General features: G+C 47.3%; 1 protein-coding gene across 12 annotated transcripts in view; it reads left to right on the top strand.

Annotated features, from left to right (window-relative positions):
* The window catches only part of COLQ (collagen like tail subunit of asymmetric acetylcholinesterase), a 76729-nt gene that overhangs the window by 36033 nt on the left and 20048 nt on the right, over positions 1-20648 (top strand). For 10 of the 12 annotated variants that reach the window (XM_073223473.1, XM_073223470.1, XM_073223471.1 and 7 more), the window contains 11 exons: positions 3469-3581; positions 4878-4979; positions 7714-7758; positions 8073-8099; positions 9981-10052; positions 11814-11876; positions 12342-12368; positions 12985-13029; positions 13187-13222; positions 15880-15960; positions 20193-20298. In XM_073223473.1, coding sequence (XP_073079574.1) covers positions 4893-4979; positions 7714-7758; positions 8073-8099; positions 9981-10052; positions 11814-11876; positions 12342-12368; positions 12985-13029; positions 13187-13222; positions 15880-15960; positions 20193-20298 — 589 coding nt within the window. In that variant the 5' untranslated portion in view covers positions 3469-3581; positions 4878-4892. Of the gene's footprint in view, positions 1-3468; positions 3582-4086; positions 4222-4877; positions 4980-7713; positions 7759-8072; positions 8100-9980; positions 10053-11813; positions 11877-12341; positions 12369-12984; positions 13030-13186; positions 13223-15879; positions 15961-20192; positions 20299-20648 lie in introns of those variants that run through there. The other 2 variants (XM_073223474.1, XM_073223475.1) reach the window with 2 other exon arrangements.

Here is a 20648-nt window from a genome sequence, read left to right as displayed (position 1 = left end):
CAAGCAATATATGGGTACAAATGACAACAATAATTCAACACCGCAAAATCTGTGGGACACAGCCAAGGCTGTGCTAAGAGGAAAGTATATTGCAATACAAGTCTACCTCAGGAAAGAAGAACAATCCCATATAAGCAGTCTAAACTCACAATTAATGAACTCGAAAAGAAGAACAAATGAGGTCCAAAGTCAGTAGAAGGAGAGACATAATAAAGATTAAAGCAGAAATAAATAAAATTGAGAAGAATAAAACAATAGAAAGAATCAATGAAAGCAAGAGCTGGTTCTTTGAGAAAATAAACAAAATAGATGAACCTCTAGCTAGACTTATCAAGAAAAAAAAGAGAGTCTAGACACATAAACAGAAACAGAAATGAGAAGGAAAAAATCACTATGGACACCACAGAAATACAAAGAATTACTAGAGAATACTATGAAAAATTACATGCTAAACCTAGAAGAAATGGACAACTTTCTAAAAAAATACAACCTTCCAAGTCTGACCAAGGAAGAAACAGAAAATCTGAACAGACCAATTACTAGCAACAAAAGCGAACTGGTAATCAAAAAACTACCTAAGAACAAAACCCCTTGACCAAAAGCCTTCACCCCTGAATTTTATCAAACATTTAGTGAAGACCTAATACCCATCCTCCTTAAAGTTTTCCAAAGAGTAGAAGAGGAGGGAATACTTCCAAACTCATTATATGAGGCCAGCATCACTCTAATACCAAAACCAGGCAAAGACATGACAAAAAAAGAAAATTACCGACCAATATCCCTGATGAACACAGATGCAAAAATACTCAACAAAATATTAGCAAACCAAATTCAAAAATACATCAAAAAGATCATACACCATGATCAAGTGGGATTCATCTCAGGGATGCAAGGATGGTACAACATTCGAAAATCCATAAACATCATCCACCACATCAACAAAAAGAAGGACAAAAACCACATGATCATCTCCATATGTGCTGAAAAAGCATTTGACAAAATTCAACATCCATTCATGATAAAAACTCTCAACAACATGGGGATAAAGGGCAAGTACCTCAACATAATAAAGGCCATATATGACAAACCCATAGCCAACATCATACTTAACAGCAAGAAGCTGAAAGCTTTCCCTTTAAGATCAGGAACAAGACAAGGATGCCCACTCTCCCCACTTCTATTCAACATAGTACTGGAGGCCCTAGCCACGGCAATCAGACAACACAAAGAAATAAAAGGCATCCAGATTGGCAAGGAAGAAGTCAAACTGTCACTGTTTGCAGAAGACATGATATTGTACATAAAAAACCCTAAATAATCCATCCCAAAATTACAAGATCTAATATCTGAATTCAGCAAAGTTACTGGTACAAAATTAATACACAGAAATCTGTGGCATTCCTATACGCTAACAATGAACTAGCAGAGAGAGAAATCAAGAAAACAAATCCATTCACAATAGCATCAAAAATAATAAAATACCTAGGAATAAACCTAACCAAGGAAGTGAAAGACCTATACTCTGAAAACTACAAGACACTCATGAGAGAAATTAAAGAAGATACCAATAAGTGGAAACACATCCGTGCTCATGGACAGGAATAATTAATATTCTCAAAATGGCCATCCTGCCTAAAGCAATCTACAGATTCAATGCAATCACGATCAAAATACCAACAGCATTCTTCAATGAGTTAGAGAAAATCATTCTAAAATTGATATGAAATCACAAAAGATCTCAAATAGCCAAAACAATTCTGAGAAGGAAGAATAAAGCTTGGGGCATTATGCTCCCCAACTTCAAGCTCTACTACAAAGTCATAGTAATCAAAACAATTTGGTACTGGCACAAGAACAGACCCATAGACCAATGGAACAGACTAGAGAGCCCAGATATTAACCCAACCATATATGGTCAATTAATATATGACAAAGGTGCATTGGATGCACAATGGGGAAATGACTGCCTCTTCAACAGCTGCTGTTGGCAAAACTGGACAGCTACATGCAAGAGAATGAAACTGGATTATTGTTTAATCCCATACACAATAGTAAACTCGAAATGGATCAAAGACTTGAATGTAAGTCATGAAACCATAAAACTCTTTGAAGACAACATAGGCAAACATCTCCTGAATATAAGCATGAACAACTTCTTCCTGAATGCATCTCCTTGAGCAAGGGAAACAAAAGCAAAAATGAACTCATGGGACTACATCAAACTAAAAAGTTTCTGCACAGCAAAGGACACCATCAACAGAACAAAAAGCATTCCTACAGTATGGGAGAATATATTTGTAAATGACATATCCGACAAGGGGTTAACACCCAAAATATATAAAGAACTTACACGCCTCAACACCCAAAAAGCAAATAACCCAATTAACAAATGGGCAGAGGATATGAAGAGACAGTTCTCCAAAGAAGAAATTCAGATGGCCAACAGACACATGAAAAGATGCTCCACATCACTAATCATCAGGGAAATGCAAATTAAAACCACAATGAGATATCACTTCACACCAGTTAGGATGGCCAGCATCGAAAAGTCTAAGAACAACAAATGCTGGCGAGGATGCAGAGAAAGGGGAACCCTCCTGCACTGCTGGTGAGAATGTAAGCTAGTTCAACCATGTGGAAAGCAATATGGAGGTTCCTCAAAAAACTAAAAATAGAAATACCATTTGACCCGGGAATCCCACTCCTTGTAATTTACCCAAAGAATACAACTTCTCAGATTCAAAAAAACATATGCCCCCCTATGTTTATGGCAGCACTTTTTGCAATAGCCAAGATATGGAAGCAACCTAAGTGTCTGTCAGTAGATGAATGGATAAAGAAGATGTGGTATATATACACAATGGAATACTATTCAGCCATAAGAAAAAAACAAATTCTACCATTTGCAATAATGTGGATGGAGCTGGAGGACATTATGCTCACTGAAATAAGCCAGGTGGAGAAAGACAAATGCCAAATGATGTCCCTCATTTGTGGAGTATAACAATGAAGCAAAACTGAAGGAACAAAATAGCAGCAGACTTGGAGACTCCAAGAATAAACTAGCGGTTACCAAAGGGGAGGGGTGTGGGAGGGCGGGTGGGGAAGGAGGGAGAAGGGGACTGAGGGGTATTATGTTTAGTACACGTGGTTTGGGGGATCACGGGGAGAACAGTGTAGCACAGAGACGGCACATAGTGGATCTGTGGCATCTTGCTGCACTGATGGACAGTGACTGCACTGGGGTCTGGGTGGGGACTTGATAATATGGGTAAATGTAGTAACCACATTGTTTTTTCATGTGAAACCTTCATAAGACTGTATATCATCATACCTTAATAATAATAAAAAAAAAAGTAATCAGATACAGAAGCCTGGGGTGGCAGTGTGGCCCTCCCCCAGGCAGGTGGCTTGTCGGAGACCCCAGCACTGGCACTGTGCTGATGAGCAGCAGTTTTCTCTGAACAGCCCTTCCTGGCCTGGACCAGAGGAAGCGTGGCAGCCACAAAGCATGCTGCCTCCTGACACCTCCTCCGCCCCCACTGTTCCCGCCACCATTCTTCAGAGCCGGGCGAGGTCTGGTGAGTCCCCCAGGACCCCTGACAAAACAGAAAGCGGTCTCCTTAGGGCCTGCCGCACAGTCCCTGCCGTGTCGCCCATCCATGCCCCTCACACCTGCCCCCCGCCCTGTCCCCCTCCCCACATATTTCACTCTCCTCTACCACCCCCTATGGTTCCCCACCCGTGTCCCCTACTCACCTCCTCTCACCCTCTCCCCGATCCTGCCCCCTCCCCACGTGCCCCGCCCACACGAGTCCCCCATGGCTTGAGGTGGCTGCCTCCACAGTATTTTCCGAGGGAGTTGGCCCTTGATTCTCAGGCAGCATGTTGAGTCCTGGGATGGACGTTTTGCGGTTTCTGGTGAGTGTCCATTCTCCCACTGCCTTAAATAAGTTCTGGAGGAAGTTCCTTCCCAGCAGTGCCTGTCTTCCCGAGAAAAATGAGGTGAACTTGTAAATTCCTAGGCTTCCTTCAGCTGCTCAGATACGGAATTTCCCTTTTTGCTTTTCTTCTCCCCAAGTGTCCCACGGCTGGTGCTAACAGGGACCATTGCCATGAGGTGATGCAGAAACGGTCCCCCTGTAGCCATACTGAGGTATAAGAGGAAACAGAATTTCGGAAGAGAGGACAAGAGCAGGATTTGGGAAGACAACAGTCCAGGTGTTTTAAGGAGTTGGGATTCTCAGATTTTTCTGGAAATTCTTAGGCCTGTACTGTCCAATACAGTAGCCACTAGCCATGTGTGGCTACTGAACACTTTTAATGTAGCTAGTTCAAGTTGAGATCTGCTGTTTGTATGAAATACACACTGGATTTTGAAGATTTAGTATGAAATGAAATGTAAAATGTCTCATTAGTAATTATTTCATATTGAATATATGTTGAAGTGATAATATTTGGGATATATTAAGGTTAAATAAAATGTACCATTAAAACTAATTTCACTTGTTTCCTTTTACCGTTTTAATGTGGCTACCAGAAAATTTAAAACTAAATGCATGGCTCACATTGGTGGCTTGCATTTTATTTCTATTGGACAGTGCTGTCCATTGGGTAAAGGCCCCTTAAATGAACTTTGTAACTCCACCCAAAGTGGCCGTCATATCTCTACAATCCATTCAGGCCAGGTATATCTCAAGAGCAGATGACAGAACAGAAACTGGGGTCACAGAAGGTTGTCCTCTTGGGACCCCACTGGGTGTCAGGGAGCCACCAACCTTGGGGACTGCACTGTGGAGCAGGTCTGTGCCCAAGCTGGTGACCCTTCCCCTGTCCTCCCAGTCTGACCTCTAACTCTGTGTTGCTCTGCATTGAAGCTTCTCTTCCAAGACATGAAGAATCTCCTCCTGGAACTCGAATCCACGCAGTCCTCATGCATGCAGGGATTGCTCAGCTCCCCAGGGCCTCCTGGCCCTCAGGTAGGTACACCTTCCTGCTGTCTGCTGGGAGCAGCGGGGCCCCTGGGCAGGGCCTCTAGAGCTCCCCTCAGATGTGATACGGGAGCTGCTTGTCCTCTCCAGCTCACCTCCACTCCAGAGCCACATGGCGAGAACACGGGTTCCTCTCTGGGTAGATTCTGGCCTCCAGCCTTGGTTCCCTCTTCTGCGCGATGGGAGTGATGATTACCCCTGCAGGACTGGATTGTGGTTGGCAGGGGAGGGGGACCAGATGAGCTGCTGCCTAGTTGTGTGTGGTTATTACTGTGGCTGTCTTCAAACACTTGATGACAGTGGGTTGCCTCTATGTGACCATTGACCCCACCAGTGGACCCAGAGGGGCCTGCCTTCAGTGGAGGCATCAGGGAGCTTGTTCCTCTGACCTTTGTCTGGGCTCAGATACTGTCCCCAAGCAGCCCACCCGAACCACTGGAGCTAAAGGGAAGAATGAGGAACAGGCAGAATGTTAGAAAACAGCATTTCTAGTAAACAGTCCCTCCAGAGACCCTGGCTTAAGATCTCCTGGCTCCTCTGGCCAGCCTGGGGCTCTGGGCCTGCCAGAGGGGATGGGGGTACAAGGAACTGTCAGCTCCCCACCTGATGCAGCTACATGTGCCCTTGTGTCTTAAGTCACTTCAAACTCGTTCCAGCTTTAGGGCTTTTGTGGCTCTGGCTGCTGCTTGGCATGTTCTTCCCTCTGATTTTTACCATGGCCAGCTCATCTGTTGTTCAGAACTCAGTGTCCATGCCTCTTCCCTAGAAATGCCTTCCTCAGCCACCCAGGCCACATGCAGTAGCCTTCCCATCACTCATCATCTTAATGACCTGTTTTAATTATTTGCCTGATTCTCTCATCTCCCATAATTCTCTTGTTTGTTTGTTTTTGTTCCTGGTCTCTTTGGTCTCTTCTCCATAAAATGTAAGTTCTATGGCAGGGCTTGCAAACTATGGCCCTTGGGTCAAATCTGGCAGCAGACGTCTTTGTAATTAAGGCTTTATGGTCTCTGGCTGCTTTCATGCTACAAGGACAGAGTTGCTTTATCAGAGGCACAGCCTAAGGTATTTACTGTCTGGCTCTTTATAGACCAAGGTAACCAAGCCCTGGTCTTGAGAGCAGAGACACCTGTTCATGGTGTGTGTGCCCAGCTACACACACATGGGGTGCAGTGGGTTGCCCAGAAATGTTTTTTGAATGCAATAAACAAAACAGAACTTTGAACCCAGAGATGGCCAGAGGCTACCCCAGAGGGGCTGGGCATCCTGGGGAGCACCTCTGAGGTAGCTCACCTTCCTACCTCCTGACATCTACACTGACAGGAGGAACACAGAGCATGGGAGAGAAAAGGGGGTCTGCCCACCTTGGTCACTGGCACATCTCTGACATCAGGCAAACCCATGTGAAATGCAGAATTTCATCCTGCCAGCACCCACCACCCATTCAGTCAGAGTCTGCATTTTAAATAAGACCTGGGTCAATTATCTTCACGTCAAAGTTGGAGAAGCTCTGAGGCAAGAGCACAGTAGCCTGGTGAAATATTCCCAGCCCATGACAAGAAATGGGAAACCTGAGGTTTGGTAATAAGAACAAAGAGAATGGAACAAAACTCTGCCTCCTTCCCTCTCCAAAATAGAAAGAGACCAAAGACAGGGAAGTTGCCAAATTTATCTGCACATTTGAATCCCCTAGAAATTTTCAAAAATTCCTGATGCTCATGTAATGTATGGCCCAGTTTGGGGGATTTTCAAAAGATCCCCAGGGGGTTCTAATGTGCATGTAGGAACTACGGTCTGAGGAGCTCTTGGTCATTTGGACAAGTCTCATAGGAATCCTGTTTCACCAGGCTTTGTGCTGGGCTTTGTGCTGGGTGTGTTCACCAGTGGAGCTTGAGGATGAAGTAGTGGCCTGCAAGGGTTTGAGGGATTTCCTCTCTGATGTACTGGGGAATTTGAAAAACAGTTGGCCAACTGAGCATTTCATAGATGTATGAGCAGAGAGCAGCTGCGTTCTGGCTGTGGGGGTGTAAGCTTTAGTTCAGTGGGTGCCAGAGTCCCTGGGCTGGAGTCAGCCCACTCCTGAGTCTGGGCAGTGGGACAAAAATGCCATGTTTACTTACCCACATTCTTTTTCTTTTTTTTTGGTATCATTAATATACAATTACATGCACAACATTGTGGTTACTAGATTCCCCCCATTATCAAGTCCCCTACTTACCCACATTCTTAATGTTTTAAAAAAGACTCTCACTACACCTGGTACACATGGACCCACCACGAGAATTTCTAAGTCTGCTGCTCCTGTGTGCCAAGCATGATTTCCTTCTGATCAGGGCCCCAGGGAAGCTTGGTGAGAGCAGCTGAAAAGATAGGAGAGGGGCTGAAGTGTATTGTTTCTGACAAAAAGCATCCTTCAAGACCTTTTAGCTGCTCCCAACAAGCACTCAGGATGTCTTAGGATCCCAGGATCCCAGGGAGAAAGAGTCACAGAGTTGTGTGAACTTTGCAGCCATGGGCCCGCTGGAAACAGAGCCCAGAGGAAGCTGTCAGAGGAGGAGGTTGGGCTGGAGGCACAGGAGGGTCCCCGGAGTTGCAAGAGCCAGAGTCTACATGGAGAGCCAGGAGCCCTCTGCCCCAGAGCCTCTTCCCGTCCTGCCCCCTCACCACTCGCCCTGCGTTGGGTGAATAAACACTTTCTTCACTTCTTATCTTGACTGTGTAGGGTCCACCAGGGCCTCCTGGCAAGACAGGGCCAAAGGGAGCGAAGGTAGGAGCCACTACGTTCTCCAGACCTCCTTGGTGACCCCAGCCTGTTTCCTGGGGGTGCCACTGGGGCTTCTCCGCTTGGGATTTCAAAGCATGTGCTAATTCTGTGCATGAGGAAGGGAGCTGTGATGACTGGCTGCTGCTGGGGAGTGGGACTCCCATCCATGCATTTCGGCTCTGCCCTCGGACACGGCAGGGGTGCTGCCAAGCCACCAAGCCACATGGTCATGCCCTGCCATCAGCCCTACTAAGCTGTCCCCTTCTAGAACTTCTTTCCCAAAGCAGCCTCTGCTTACTTGTCTTCTCTGTCCACAGGGGGAGCTTGGCCTACCAGGAAGGAAGGTATGGTCCATGCTGCTGTGTCAGCATTACACAGGCACCTGTGCCCCACATGTGTGTGAGTGTGTATGTACTCCTCGGGTGGGGGAACTGGCAGCCCAGTGCCCAGGGGGACAAGGCGGGCACTGTGTCCTGGCCGTGAGCATAGCAGCCTCGCTCTCTCTGACTACACCTGCCATCAGGAGCTGGAGCCTCTACTGCTAGCCTTTGGGTTTATTTATTTATTTATTTATTTATATTTTGGTATCATTAATCTACAATTACATGAAGGACATTATGTTTACTAGGTCCCCCCCTTCACCAAGTCCCCCCCCACATACCCCTTCACAGTCACTGTCTACTGCTAGCCTTTGGGACTTCACCTTGGGGTTGCTATGCCTGGCCAGGCTTCCTGTCACCCATCACACAAATCTTCCAGGGCCCCAACCAGTGGCACAAAATGACTCTCACTGTCTATTTGATTAAACTGCAATAAAGTGCCAAACCGACAGAAACAATTGGCTTCTGTTTGTTGGCCTAGCTGAAATATATGGGAATTACTTAAGGTCACCCAATGCAGGGACATTGGGTGGGCAGAGGTGATAAACCAAACACGTGTATCAAGACTCTCATTCATGTTGGAAAAGAGTAGACAAGCAGCCCCATGACATGATCAGTGGATGCTGGAGCTGAAACTGTAGGTCTTGGTGCAAAACTCTGGCCAGGAAAGATAGTCATGATTCTAAGTATAAATTATTGTTTTTCTGATTAAATGTTTTATTCAAATGGCTTCATATCAATGGAAGCTTCAGATAGATCTTTGGAAAGCAAAATTACAACCCTTCAGGGCACAGATGACAACTCTAGCCAAGGCCCAGTGGCTGTCTGATTCTGGGACCATCTCCATGCTCAAAACCTACGAGGGCCATGACTGGTTAGTGATCTCTGCCATGGATGTGGGAGGCAAGAGTAGAAACCAGTACATGTGCCTGCGTTTGTGATCTCTGAGGGGCTGAGCCTCCCACATGCCTAGCTAGGCTAACTGTGAAATTAACCAAGGCATGCCGAGGTCAAAGTAGTCTCCAAGTCCCTGCTCCCACTCTCTCTTTTAGGGCCTGTTCTTCCATACCTCCCAGCTTAAACTGAGTTCCTTAGAAGCAGAGATAGAGACAGCACATTCCATGTGCAGATGGAAGAGTTCCTAAGGGAGTGAATGAGTGACAGGAGGAGCCAAGGGAGGGAGAGTGATGGGCTGGGGGTCTGGGGAAGCCCATTGTGGGCATGGTGTTGCAGGAGCCCCCTTCAGCCTCACACCCGGGGAACTCGGGAGTTCGAACTGCAGTTTGTCCTGCCTTGAGGGAAGGGAACTATCTGCTGTAGGAAAGGGCGGTAGATAAATTGCTAGACAGCTCCAGGTGGCCACAGGTAGTGGCCAGGCTACAGGCTGCAGGAATGAATGGCAGCAAGGAAGGCCACTATTGGGGATGGGCGCCCTGAGCAGTGGAAAAGGCCTTGAGGGAGAACCGTCAGCATCTACTGCTGTACCCCAAACATGATCCTACCAACCCACACTGCATCTTTGGAGAGGAATGCAGGGACATTAGGTGGACAGAGGTGATAAAGATGAAAAAAACAAGAAATTTAGAATCCCTTCCCCACCACCTTCCATTTCTTGAGAAGAGTAAGACCTTGCCTGTCGACCCAGTATGACTCCAAGGGCTTTAGCTTGTACCTAAGTGACCCAGCCTGCTAGGCATCAGTCTTAAGAAAGTGAGGGTGAGGGTGAGGGTGCCGAGGTCGTGCTTGGGTGCCCCATACTCCCTCTGGGCCCCAGAAACAAACCTTATTTCCTGAAAGGAGGGAAATGAACCCAGCTGTGCTGACATTTGTTCTTCATCTTTGAAGGGGAGACCTGGCCCCCCGGGTGTTCCAGGCATGCCTGGGCCGGCCGGCTGGCCAGGCCCTGAAGGACCCAGGGTAAGTGCGGCCTGCCGTCATGGCTCATGTGGTGTCAGGGCACAAGAGAGATGGCGGCTCCACTGGCTCCAGTGCAGACTGCGACTCACTTCCTGGGGAAGGAGGAGAGCTCGAGGGCTGCCCAGGGGCCCCAGAACACCCCCCTCTCCACTTAGATGGCAAGACCTTGGGCCATCCAACAGCTGCTCCTGGGGAGTAGTGAGGGCTGCTCCCCTGCTCACGGGCCATCTCTACTCTATCCTCAGAGTCGGCGTGCACTCCTTTGGTTTTCCTGAGATGACCCAAGGGTGCCTTGTGTCTGGATAGCTGGGGCTGTTGTGCTGATCTGGCTGCGGGGTGGAGGGGTGAGGGGTAGGCATTGGCTGGCCGCAGTGACTGAAATCCTACATTTAAAGAGTTAATGCCAAATGCGAATGAAATCCCTCTCCTCAGACAGATAGTGAAAAGCTAACACACCCACACCTGTGCTTCATTTATGTCCCCACTTTGGTCGTGGACTCCTGGGTGCAGACAGAGGTCATGACTTGGAAATTCGACCTGCATAGGTCGGGGTGGGCAGGTGAATGTCGCTATCTGCTCTGATTCACTCACTGGCTGTACTGATTATAGAAACAGAAAACTGTGTTCCCAGTCCTCTCAGGAAGAGTTCCAAGGATATTTCTTTTAAAATCCTCTGTATAGAACTGAGCTGTCCAGTATGGCAGCAACCAGATTGAGCCCTTGAAATGTGGCTAGGGCAACTGTTGAGCAGAATTTTTTCAATTTAATTAATTCGAATTTGAATTAAAAAACCTTTAATTCAGTTATTTGAAAACTTTTAAGTATCTTTGGAGCAACTTGAATGTGTGAACCTGTTTTGTCAACTGTAAGTTTTATGAAATCTAAATACCGATCAAGTATTTTGGATGAAAATGTAATGCCTGAATTGAGATGTGATGTAAATGTAAAATACACACAGATTTCAAATATTTATTATTACTGGAATGTAAATATCTCATTAATAATATTGATTATATATTGAAATGACAATCAGATTACAGTAAATGAAATGTGCTGCTCAAATGAATTTCCCCCATTTTATTTCTAATATGACTTCTAAAACATGTTTCAGTTAAGTATGTGTCTCACCTTACATTTTTACTTTTTGGCCCTGGTATAGAAGTTTTTGTTTTGTTTTGTTTTGTTGTTTTTTAACACAGAGGGTGCTGAAAGTTCCAATTGCAAACTGCTCATGCTGAGGGGCAACAGAGGCTGCCCAGAGTCTCGGCCCCCGGCCTCTGTAGTGTGCACCAAGAGGCTGATGCTCACCCTGCTTGGCTGCAAATCTAGGGTGAAAGTATAGGGAGATGTCTGAAAGGCCCTTCCTATGCAAAAAGCAAAGCAGGTGAAGTTTTTCTGGGTGCTGATACCTTGCCCTCTGAGGCCCCAGAGCCCTCAGGCTTTCTCCCCACCCTCTCACCACCATCTCTACGAAAAATCAAGCATCAATCCACTTATAGCATCTTGCTGAGCATTCGGTTTGGAGATCTGCTCTGCCTTGGGCAATTTCATTTTTGTTTAATCTCAAATACTAGAATGAAGTGCGGGGTGTGGAGTATGGAGTCTTGCGCCCCTGGGAGTGAGCAAGGGAGCACTTGGGTCATTGGATTCACAGGCCAGCCCTGACAAGTTCCATTCTGGTCTTGCCCATGACTCTCCTGGTTCCGTTTCTCTAGGAAATGTCACTGCAGGTCTTTCTCCCCCTTCTTCTAATTCCCACAGGGTGAGAAAGGTGACCTGGGTGTGATGGGTTTGCCAGGGTCAAGAGGACCAATGGGCTCCAAGGTCAGTGCGTTGATCCAGATGGACGTCCTCAGGTCTTCTCACGGAGGCTCCAGAGCAGCTACTGTCCACAAAGTGGGGGACTGAGTGGGGCTGCTGTCCTGGGCTGGGGAACGTCACAGGTATTGGGGACCCCAGAGCCAGAATACTTGCCTTTACCACCCCGTCATGCCCCTGGCTTGGCATTCCTGCTGTTCTCCTGGGCAGTGAGGGTCAAGCCTTTGGGCAACAAAGCAGATGAAAAATTTTGTTCTGGCCTTTGGAGGGTAAGAAAAGCAGTATGGTTTTAAGATCTGATGTAAACTCAGCCCTCAGGGACATCTCTGTGCTTACTACAGCAACCCTCGTCCAACCTGCAGGGCAGTGCAGGGGCACTTCCCCACCACATTCAGGGATTCCTTCTGCTTTTCCACCAGGCCCAAAGGTCCTGCTGGGCTGATTGTGAATGTACCTTCTGCTTACTTTCAGGGCTCCCCCGGATCCAGAGGGGAAAAGGTTAGTGTTGGCCTCTGATAGCTTCCAGGAGCCTGGTCTGGGATACCAGCAGTGGGGTCGGTGATGAGCAGAGGACAGGCCCTGGTCTCTGGTCAGCAACTGCAGGGACCATTCCTCGATGTCCCCTTGTCCTTTGTCAGTGGGCTGGGAGAGAAGCAAGGGGCCTCCTGAGGCAGGGCGGGCAGGTCGGGGAAGAGCTCCCGGTGCCCTCACACGGGGCAGATGAGCAGCCGAAGGCTGTGAGGGGACAGTGGCCACAGCTTGCAGGGGTGCTGGAGGAAGATGGCTGAGGTGTGTCTTTAGGCCAAGCTTCCAACACACAGCCTCATCTGTCAAAAACAAAACCAGCCAGAGCTTGGGAACAAATTTCCCAAAGGATGACAGAGGATCTGGGACCCAGAATTTTCTCTCCGTTGTCCTTTATTAATGCAAGAGGTCCTTGGGATCTAGGCAGAAGGAAGATCACAAAGTGCTCCTTCCCCGGGCAGCTGCCTAATCTCTGGCCTACTCCTTCGCCTGTGAAGTGAAGTGTCGGCCAGGGAGCTTTCACTCTGAAACACTCCAAATTCCCCTGCAAGGTATTGACCCACTGACGCTCTCCTTGGCTTCCTCCTAGGGGTCCAGAGGCGAAAGGGGTGATCTGGGTTCCAAAGGAGAAAAGGTAATCGCCGTTGCACAGAAATAGTAACCCCCCGGGGAAGTGGCGGCCCCGCCCACCGCTCCACGGGCCTCCTGGCTGGCCGATGAGACCCAGGCGCGCCCCACAGCCCTTCCGAGCCTCCTCTCAGGCGTCGCTGTCTGCGTTGCTCTCTTCACAGGGTGTCCCGGGATTTCCTGGAATGTTGGGGCAGAAAGTAAGTACCTGGGAGCAATAAAAACAGGCCTCAGGTTAGACCTTGGGGGCAAACCCAGGGCTCCTCCTCTCCGTCCCGCAGGCAGGGGAGTGGGTCTAGCTGCGGAGGGTTCCTGGTGGCAGGAGAGCAGGGCGGTGGCAGGGTGGCAGAGTGGCCTGGGCGGACAGAGGCCTTCTTGGAGTTTGCCGCCCCTTAGCTGGCGGGGACGATGTTCCAAAGCAGAGGGCCCTGCGTCGGGGCCCGGATTTGGGCAGCCGTGGCAGAGGGACCAGTGGGAGGCACGGGCATCCGGAAGCCGCCGCAGACTGCACTCGGTTCAGCACACCTTCGAGGAGGCACGTGTCCCCCTGGAGGCACGCAGAAGTGTTTCAGCTGAGTGCAGACATGTTTTATTTAAAACTTAAATTTCCAATTTAATGTTTAAATATTGAGTGGGATTTCTTAGATATCTTGCCTGGGACGAGGCTTGATTAAAAAAAGTGATTTCCATTAACTTAAAGAAAAAATATTCAGTAAGTAACAGTAAATTTCCTTGTTGTTCACAATAAATATATATAAAATGTTGTGTAGCTATGACTAAAATGGTGAAGGTGGTGATTGGCAGAGTTTTGGAAATTGTACTGAGGGCTGGGTCTGGGGAAGAGGAGTGGAAGGGGCGGAGACGTCAGAGGCTGAAGAGAGGGCTCACGCACATCAGAGGCTGAACAGGGCGCACACACACGGCCGCAGGGGGAGAGTGCCTCCTGACTTGCCATCCTAGTGGCGGCTCCTCCTGCTCACAGGCACTGACATGGGGAATCGTTTTTAACCTAAAATGGAGAAGAATATTCCTCAAACATGCAAATGGATGCTTTCTTGGAATTCTAACTTTTTTTCAACTTCACTTTAAAGTTTTATTTTCCAAACTTGCATAAACAATTTTGATCTGCCTGCTCCAATCAATAGAGCATATTTAAATAATCTCAGTCATCTGACATTAATTTATTATAATTTATCACTGGCTGTCAAAACCTGTTCTCCTGCTACCCTAGATGGAGTGTTGAGTTAAAAATGAATTAATCATATAGGCAAGTTAAAGGAAACATTAAAAGAGAAAAAATGATTTTATTTTAAAATGTTTAGGCTAGGTTTTCACTCAGTGCAACAATGAACATCAAAGAATAATAAATTACTGTAAAAGTAAGTGTGGCAGCTTCTCTGGTCTGGACATCATTTACTCAACTTGCCATCTCCAGTTCTCTCTCCCTCTCATGCAGGCTGTTTGAAGACAGAACTGATATGATAACCATAATTAGGTCTTCGGAGAGAAATTAGATCAAGAACTTACTGGCTGCTTCCAGTTGAAGAGAAGGGCCACACTCTTTCTGAAAATCTAAAAACAGAATAAAAAAACTATGGTGTTTATGCTGCTGTTTTCTCCCAGCCAAACAAAACAGCTTTTGGCCCCTGCAAACAGCCAAGGGGAAATTGTACAAACATCCCCCACAGCCACATAGAATGCATCCTGTCCTCTCACCCGCTCACTGCCCAGAATGCTAAGGGACATGATGAACTGGAAGATCACAGGTTTAAGGACAATTCGTGCTGAAGCAAGATGTTGGTGACTTGGGTAGGGACAACTCTGTTCCATTGGCTGAGTGATGTGATTCCAGAGCTCTATGCTTGCTTCTTACTGTATGTAGGTGTTCCCTGGAATTTTCCATGGCATACCTCCCCTGACCTGTGAAAGGCTGTCTGGGTGTTTATTGTTCTCTCAGAATGGCCAGGGCAGCTCTTCCTGGATGCTGGCTGATGACTCACAGGAACACTCGTGGTCGCTATCACTAAACTTAGTCTGTTGGTGCATTCTGGGCCATCGAGGGATTACTGGGGGCAGGAATGATGCCCTGTGGTTTGTGATCCAGAGAAACAGCAAGTGGGCCTGGAATCCTAGAGAACACAATGGGAAGGAGAGCAACTAAAATGGAGAAGTGGGTTTTATGAAAGGTTGGCTTTAAACTGTGGATAGAAGTGTGATGGTTCAAACAGGCTTTTCAGTGAGGAATTGCTACAATAATTTTATTGAATATTTGAATATATGCCTGGAACATCTCTCCCCACAAAGAGTTTTCAACTAAATCAAGTGGAAGTGAGCTGGAACACAAACCAGTTTTGCTGAAGAGTGGGGATATGTATAGCCCTGAGGAATGATTATTATGTGAGAGAAACTTTCCAAAGATGGTAGTTGTCAAAACTGTGTCCAGTCATTCAAAAACCCATAGATTTGAATCTGTGCTAAAAACAAAACAAAACACAGCACAAAATTTCAAGTAAAAGAGTAAGTACTTTTCCGTGACAGCTTGTAGCACCACAGACACATGTGTGCCTGAGACGCAGGGCCTCCTGCATTAGCCATTCTGGTGTGTGGGACAACAGAATGTGTGCTGCCTAGTGGCCATCTCAGATGATTAATAACCTGGCCAGGGTGACCTCTCCTTTCCTTCCTTGAAAACCCTGTCTGCCATTCCCACAACCTCATCACTCTCCTAATCTCCCACTTGGAAAAGACCTGGAATGATCCGGTGCACTGCCCTTGTGACCAGTGATTTACAGACCTGCAGAGATGTGCCTGCTCTGCACACCCTAATTCCTCTCTTGCTTCTCTTTTTTCTTTGCAGGGTGAAATGGGTCCAAAGGGTGAGCCTGGGATAGCAGGACACCGGGGACCCAGAGGACGACCAGGAAAACGAGGCAAGCAGGTAAGGATCCTGGGCTTACCATGCCCCTGAGGTCAGAACCTTCTGACCTTGAAGAGTGTAAAGGGGCAGGTGGGTGGGGCCAGGTAGAGATATGCCATAGACAGTCTCCAGCATCCTCTGGGCAGGTGTGCAGAAACAGCAGCATTTCCAAGAGATCCTGGCTTCTCTAGGTTAGCCATAGTTTGAGGCAGATGAGACAGGATGTTCTGTTCAAACCATGTACAAGGCCAGAAGCAAGAGTGGATCTTTGGCTCCTAAGAACAGGTATGTCTTAACCAAAGCAGCTGGGAGTAGAAGCCAGATCTGGTCACTCACCCAGAAAGCCTGATTTTTGCCTCAATGTCCATACACAAATGGAGTTTCAAAGAACAGCCCAGATATTCCCCTGCTGTTAAAGGGTCTTCTGAATCTCAACAGTATGATCAGACATTCAATCTGTAAGTGACCCTCCTCGCTGGCACTATGAAGTGTTTAGGGAAATTGTTCCTTCTGAACTCCCCTGGTCAGCAGGCTCTGGGTCAAACCATGCGATGTGACGGAGACAGGGAAGCAGGTGCGTCTGCCTTGGCTGGCTTGGGAGCTGTGAGTGTCAGAGAAATCTCTCATCTTTCCCTAATTGACAGGCATTCCGAAGAGATGTGCCCCTTTACTTTTTCGTTGTCAGTTTGTTGGCTTCTTACCTCTTTTCCCATTATGAATGTTATATACAATCATCACAGAAAACTTGGATAATTCAGAAAAATAGACGGGAAATCGTCTAAAGACCTAACACCCAGGTATATTCTGGCATTTTGGAATATTTCCTCCCAGTGTTATTTCTTTGTGAACTTTCTAGTTGTTTGTTTCTTTTATATCCAATATATTGCTATTCTGTTCTAAATTTTTAAATTAAAATCACAACACACATTTTTGCTCATTACTGTGGATATTCATTGAACATTTTAAGCATCTTTTTTAAATGCCTGCATGACATTTTAGTAAACGAGTAAGCAACAGATTGTTTGGACCTGAGAGATCTAACCAAATTATATATAATGCTAAGAGGCAAACATCCTTGGCTGGAAACCTTTTTCTGGTCTTATATTTCCCTTCTTTCCTTAGGCTAGATCTGTGGTTCTTCAGCTTACAGCAGAGTCACCTGGGGCTGATAGGAAACAGATTCCCAGCCTGGGGGCAGTGGTTGTGGTCCTGAGTTTCTCTCTCATCATCCCTGATACCGAGACCTTTCTCCCAAAGGCTCTGATGTAATTGGCCTGGCATGGGTTTCAGCATGGCATGTTGTTTTTTTTAAAGCTGTCCACGCAGTTCTAATGTGAGCCAAGGTTCAGAACAATGGGAACGCTATGAAGCCAATTCTGGTCTTTTCCCAGGGAGCTTAGGAATGAAACAGGTTCCAACCTGGATAATTCAGGTTCCATAATGACTTTTGAAGTCACAGTGTTCCAGCGCAATTTTCAAAGTCTTATAATGGTGGCATGGCCATGGCATCACGATGATGCTACAGATACCCATTTCCAAAAACTAGACTCAGAAAAAGAAGGAAAAAAGGGAAAAAATACATTTTTTGTTTCTCATTTCCCCCCCTACTGCTGATTTCCATCCAGAACTTTTTATGCTTGGGTTCAGGAAACCAGTTGGATTCTGTCCTCTGGTTCTTTTCTGAGGCAGTGTTTGTTTTCCTGTTGAGGACTGAAGCCAAGAACACTATTTCTTGACCCTGCTGAGAATGATTCATCTTAATAACTACACCAGAACTATGTTTGGGAGCTCAGAGAAGTGAGGGGAATGAACTCACCCTTCCTACAAGATGCTATAAACAGGCTGAGTTCTCTGAGCCCTCAGAGCCTATCTCATCAGCAGATACTTCAGTCTTTAGCCGTGGGAGCCTGCCATGGTACTTTCTTTTTATCGTGAATTCAGTTCTTAGTAGACTCTTATATATCAAGTGTTGTTGGGTCAATGGTGCTTAGAGTTCCTGGAGGTGGTTATAAGTTGATCATCAGAAGTTCAGAAAGGATTTCAGGAGATTAGAGATTCAGAGCCAGGATTTTAGAGACCACCTCATCTCATCCCCTCCTTCTAGTTTCAGGGGAGTGAGGGCCATGGAGGTAGAGTGGCCTGCCCAGGGCCCCTCAGCTAAGCCAGCTTCCAAGCCAGGCTTGGAAGAGCTGAGGCTTGTTTTTCCCACACCATGTCCCGTCATCCTTTCTGCCTTCAGGACTTACCCTCAACCAGGTCTGAGAAAACAGCTCTTGACTTTACCATATAAATCTTCAGTTAAGGAACAGGACAACTTCCCTGAGAGGATCACCAAACTTTGTGGCAATAAGGAAACAAAGCCTTTCCTGGAAAGCACTGCTCAGGGAGCCCGGGCCCTGGAGACATGGCTTGTTCTGAGCAGATGACCGACGAGCAGAATATTCTGCTCGGCTGGTGTCAGTCACGGAGTGCTTCCAGCTCCTACAGGCCACCACACTGCCTGTGCCTATGGTCAGTGGACGCAGCTGCTAGAAAAGCAAGCCTTACCTCTGGCTATACGAAGCCACCACCACCTTCCTTTGCCTGCCATTCTGGGACCTGTCTTGGTTCCTCTCAAGGAATGATCCAGTTTGGGCAAGACTTAAGAACTCCCTCCATCAGGATGGAATTGGAAACAAACTCTGACCTCATGCAGCCCCAATGAAGGGTTTAAGAACTCCTTGGACATGCCAAGAGGGCCCGCAGGGCCATGCTGATGATGCGGCGAGTCACACGTCACCATTGTTACTGGAAAGGCGTGCCCGGCATGCCTGTTTCCCAGATGTGGGGAAAATTGTGTTTCATGAGGTGGGCAAGCCTGCCAAGGAACAGGTATAGAAAGGGAATCCAGGCCAGAGATGTCGGGCATCAATCACTGTCTTGTTTAGGTCCAGAGCAAGAGGGGGAAATTAGCAAGTTGTTCAGGGGAAGAACCTCTAGGCTTTGGTTTCTGTGGTCATTCCTACAAGCAGCCCTGCAGGAAAAATCTTTGCTCTTAATCCTCCCAGAACAGGCAACAAAGAGGGCACCCCATGTGGAATGTACAGCTGTAGGCACAACCCCATCTGAGAAAGAAGGACCTCTAATCCCATGACAAAGGTGATTCCAATGCAGTGGCTGTGAAGATCAGCTTGCCCAACATAGCTTTGTGCAAACCGCTTTTCTACCTCTGAGATCTCTGTTAGCGTCACAACAAAACTATGCAGGTGTTTATCTACTGGCTGCACTTTACAGATGAGAAAACTGAGGCAGAGAGCAATGAGATGAGCCACCCAGGGTCTCATGGACACAGTGAAACCCAGGTCTCCTAACAGCTCCACCAAACCCCTCCCTTCCGGGTTTCTGGCTTCTTCCTCCTCCCCCACTGAATCTGGGGAAGGCAGGTGAACAAGACCAGTTCTAGCCCATAGGGAGCTTGTGTCTCGGAGACACTCTGATGAAACGGCCCTGCTAATAATGCATACTTATGATCTGGAATAAATGCGAAGAAGGAAAAGGGCCCACCTCATCTCATGGGGATGGGGAGAACTCAGTCAGCCCGGCAAGGTCAGGGGAAGCTTTGCTGCAACGGCCTTATAGCTGAGAGCTACAGGATGCGAGAGAGTCAGCCAGGCGGAGGGGAGAGAGGGGACTTTGGGGCAGAGAGGAGAGCCTTGAGAAGGGAAATCAGAGGCATGGTGTTCTTGAAGACCAAAAACACCGAAAGGTTGGGTTGCGACTGGGAAGCTGAGCCACGCTGGGCTTTGTAGGCTGCAGTGAGGAGCTGGGTCTTTACTTCAAGCTACACGAGCCAATGGATAGAAACAGCTCTTATGACGGGAGGGAAACGGTTGTGATGAGGAAGCAGGAGGCCTGAGTCCTGGGCCCAGCTCTGCTGCCTCGGTGCTGGGCAACTTGCGTCAGTCTTCGCTCTTTTCTGAGCCTCCGTGTCCCCATCCGCAGGTGAGGAGAGTGGGTTGAATCGGTTCCTTTCGGCCCTCATAAACCATGTTTCTAGGACAGAGCAAGAAGGTATGTCTGCAAACTTGTAGCTATCACTATCTCCAATGTCACTTGCCCTGAGCTTTTTAGGAGTTTATTGGTCTACATCTCTGGGATGGCCTCCTGCCCTGGGCCTTTGCTCCAAAGGCAAGTTGGTCTCTGATTTAGAGGTAAGTGGGAAGCAAGTTTGCCATGCCATGCTACATGACAGGCTCTGCCTTTCTCTCTGTCAGGGGCAGAAAGGAGATAATGGAGTTATGGGTCTGCCGGGCAAGCCTGGGCCGTCTGGTCAACCTGGCCGAGCAGGCCCCCCAGGCCCTCCGGGGCCCCCATATTCAGGTAAGAGTTACACTGTTTCCCTTGATCTATGGTACTGCGTGCCTGGCCAGCCTCCCCAGAGAGGGCACAAGGACACATGAGCAGAGGTCTGCCTTGGGTTTGACTCAGAAACTTCCAGAAACACTTTAGTATATTTATAATTTCTCCACAATTTGGCATGTTCAACTTTTTTTTTTTTCCTTTAGATTTTTTTTTCTGAGAGGGCATCTCTCATATTTATTGATCAAATGGTTGCTAACAACAATAAAATTCAGTATAGGGGGGTCAATGCTCAATGTACAATCATTAATCCATCTCAAGCCTAATTCTCGTCAGTCTCCAATCTTCTGAAGCATAACGAACAAGTTCTT

This window comes from Manis javanica, chromosome 15, assembly GCF_040802235.1.
Source record: "Manis javanica isolate MJ-LG chromosome 15, MJ_LKY, whole genome shotgun sequence".
In the NCBI taxonomy this organism is placed as follows: domain Eukaryota; kingdom Metazoa; phylum Chordata; class Mammalia; order Pholidota; family Manidae; genus Manis; species Manis javanica.
The sequence above is the reverse complement of the archived record's forward strand: the minus strand, read 5'-3'. Positions and strand labels throughout refer to the sequence as shown.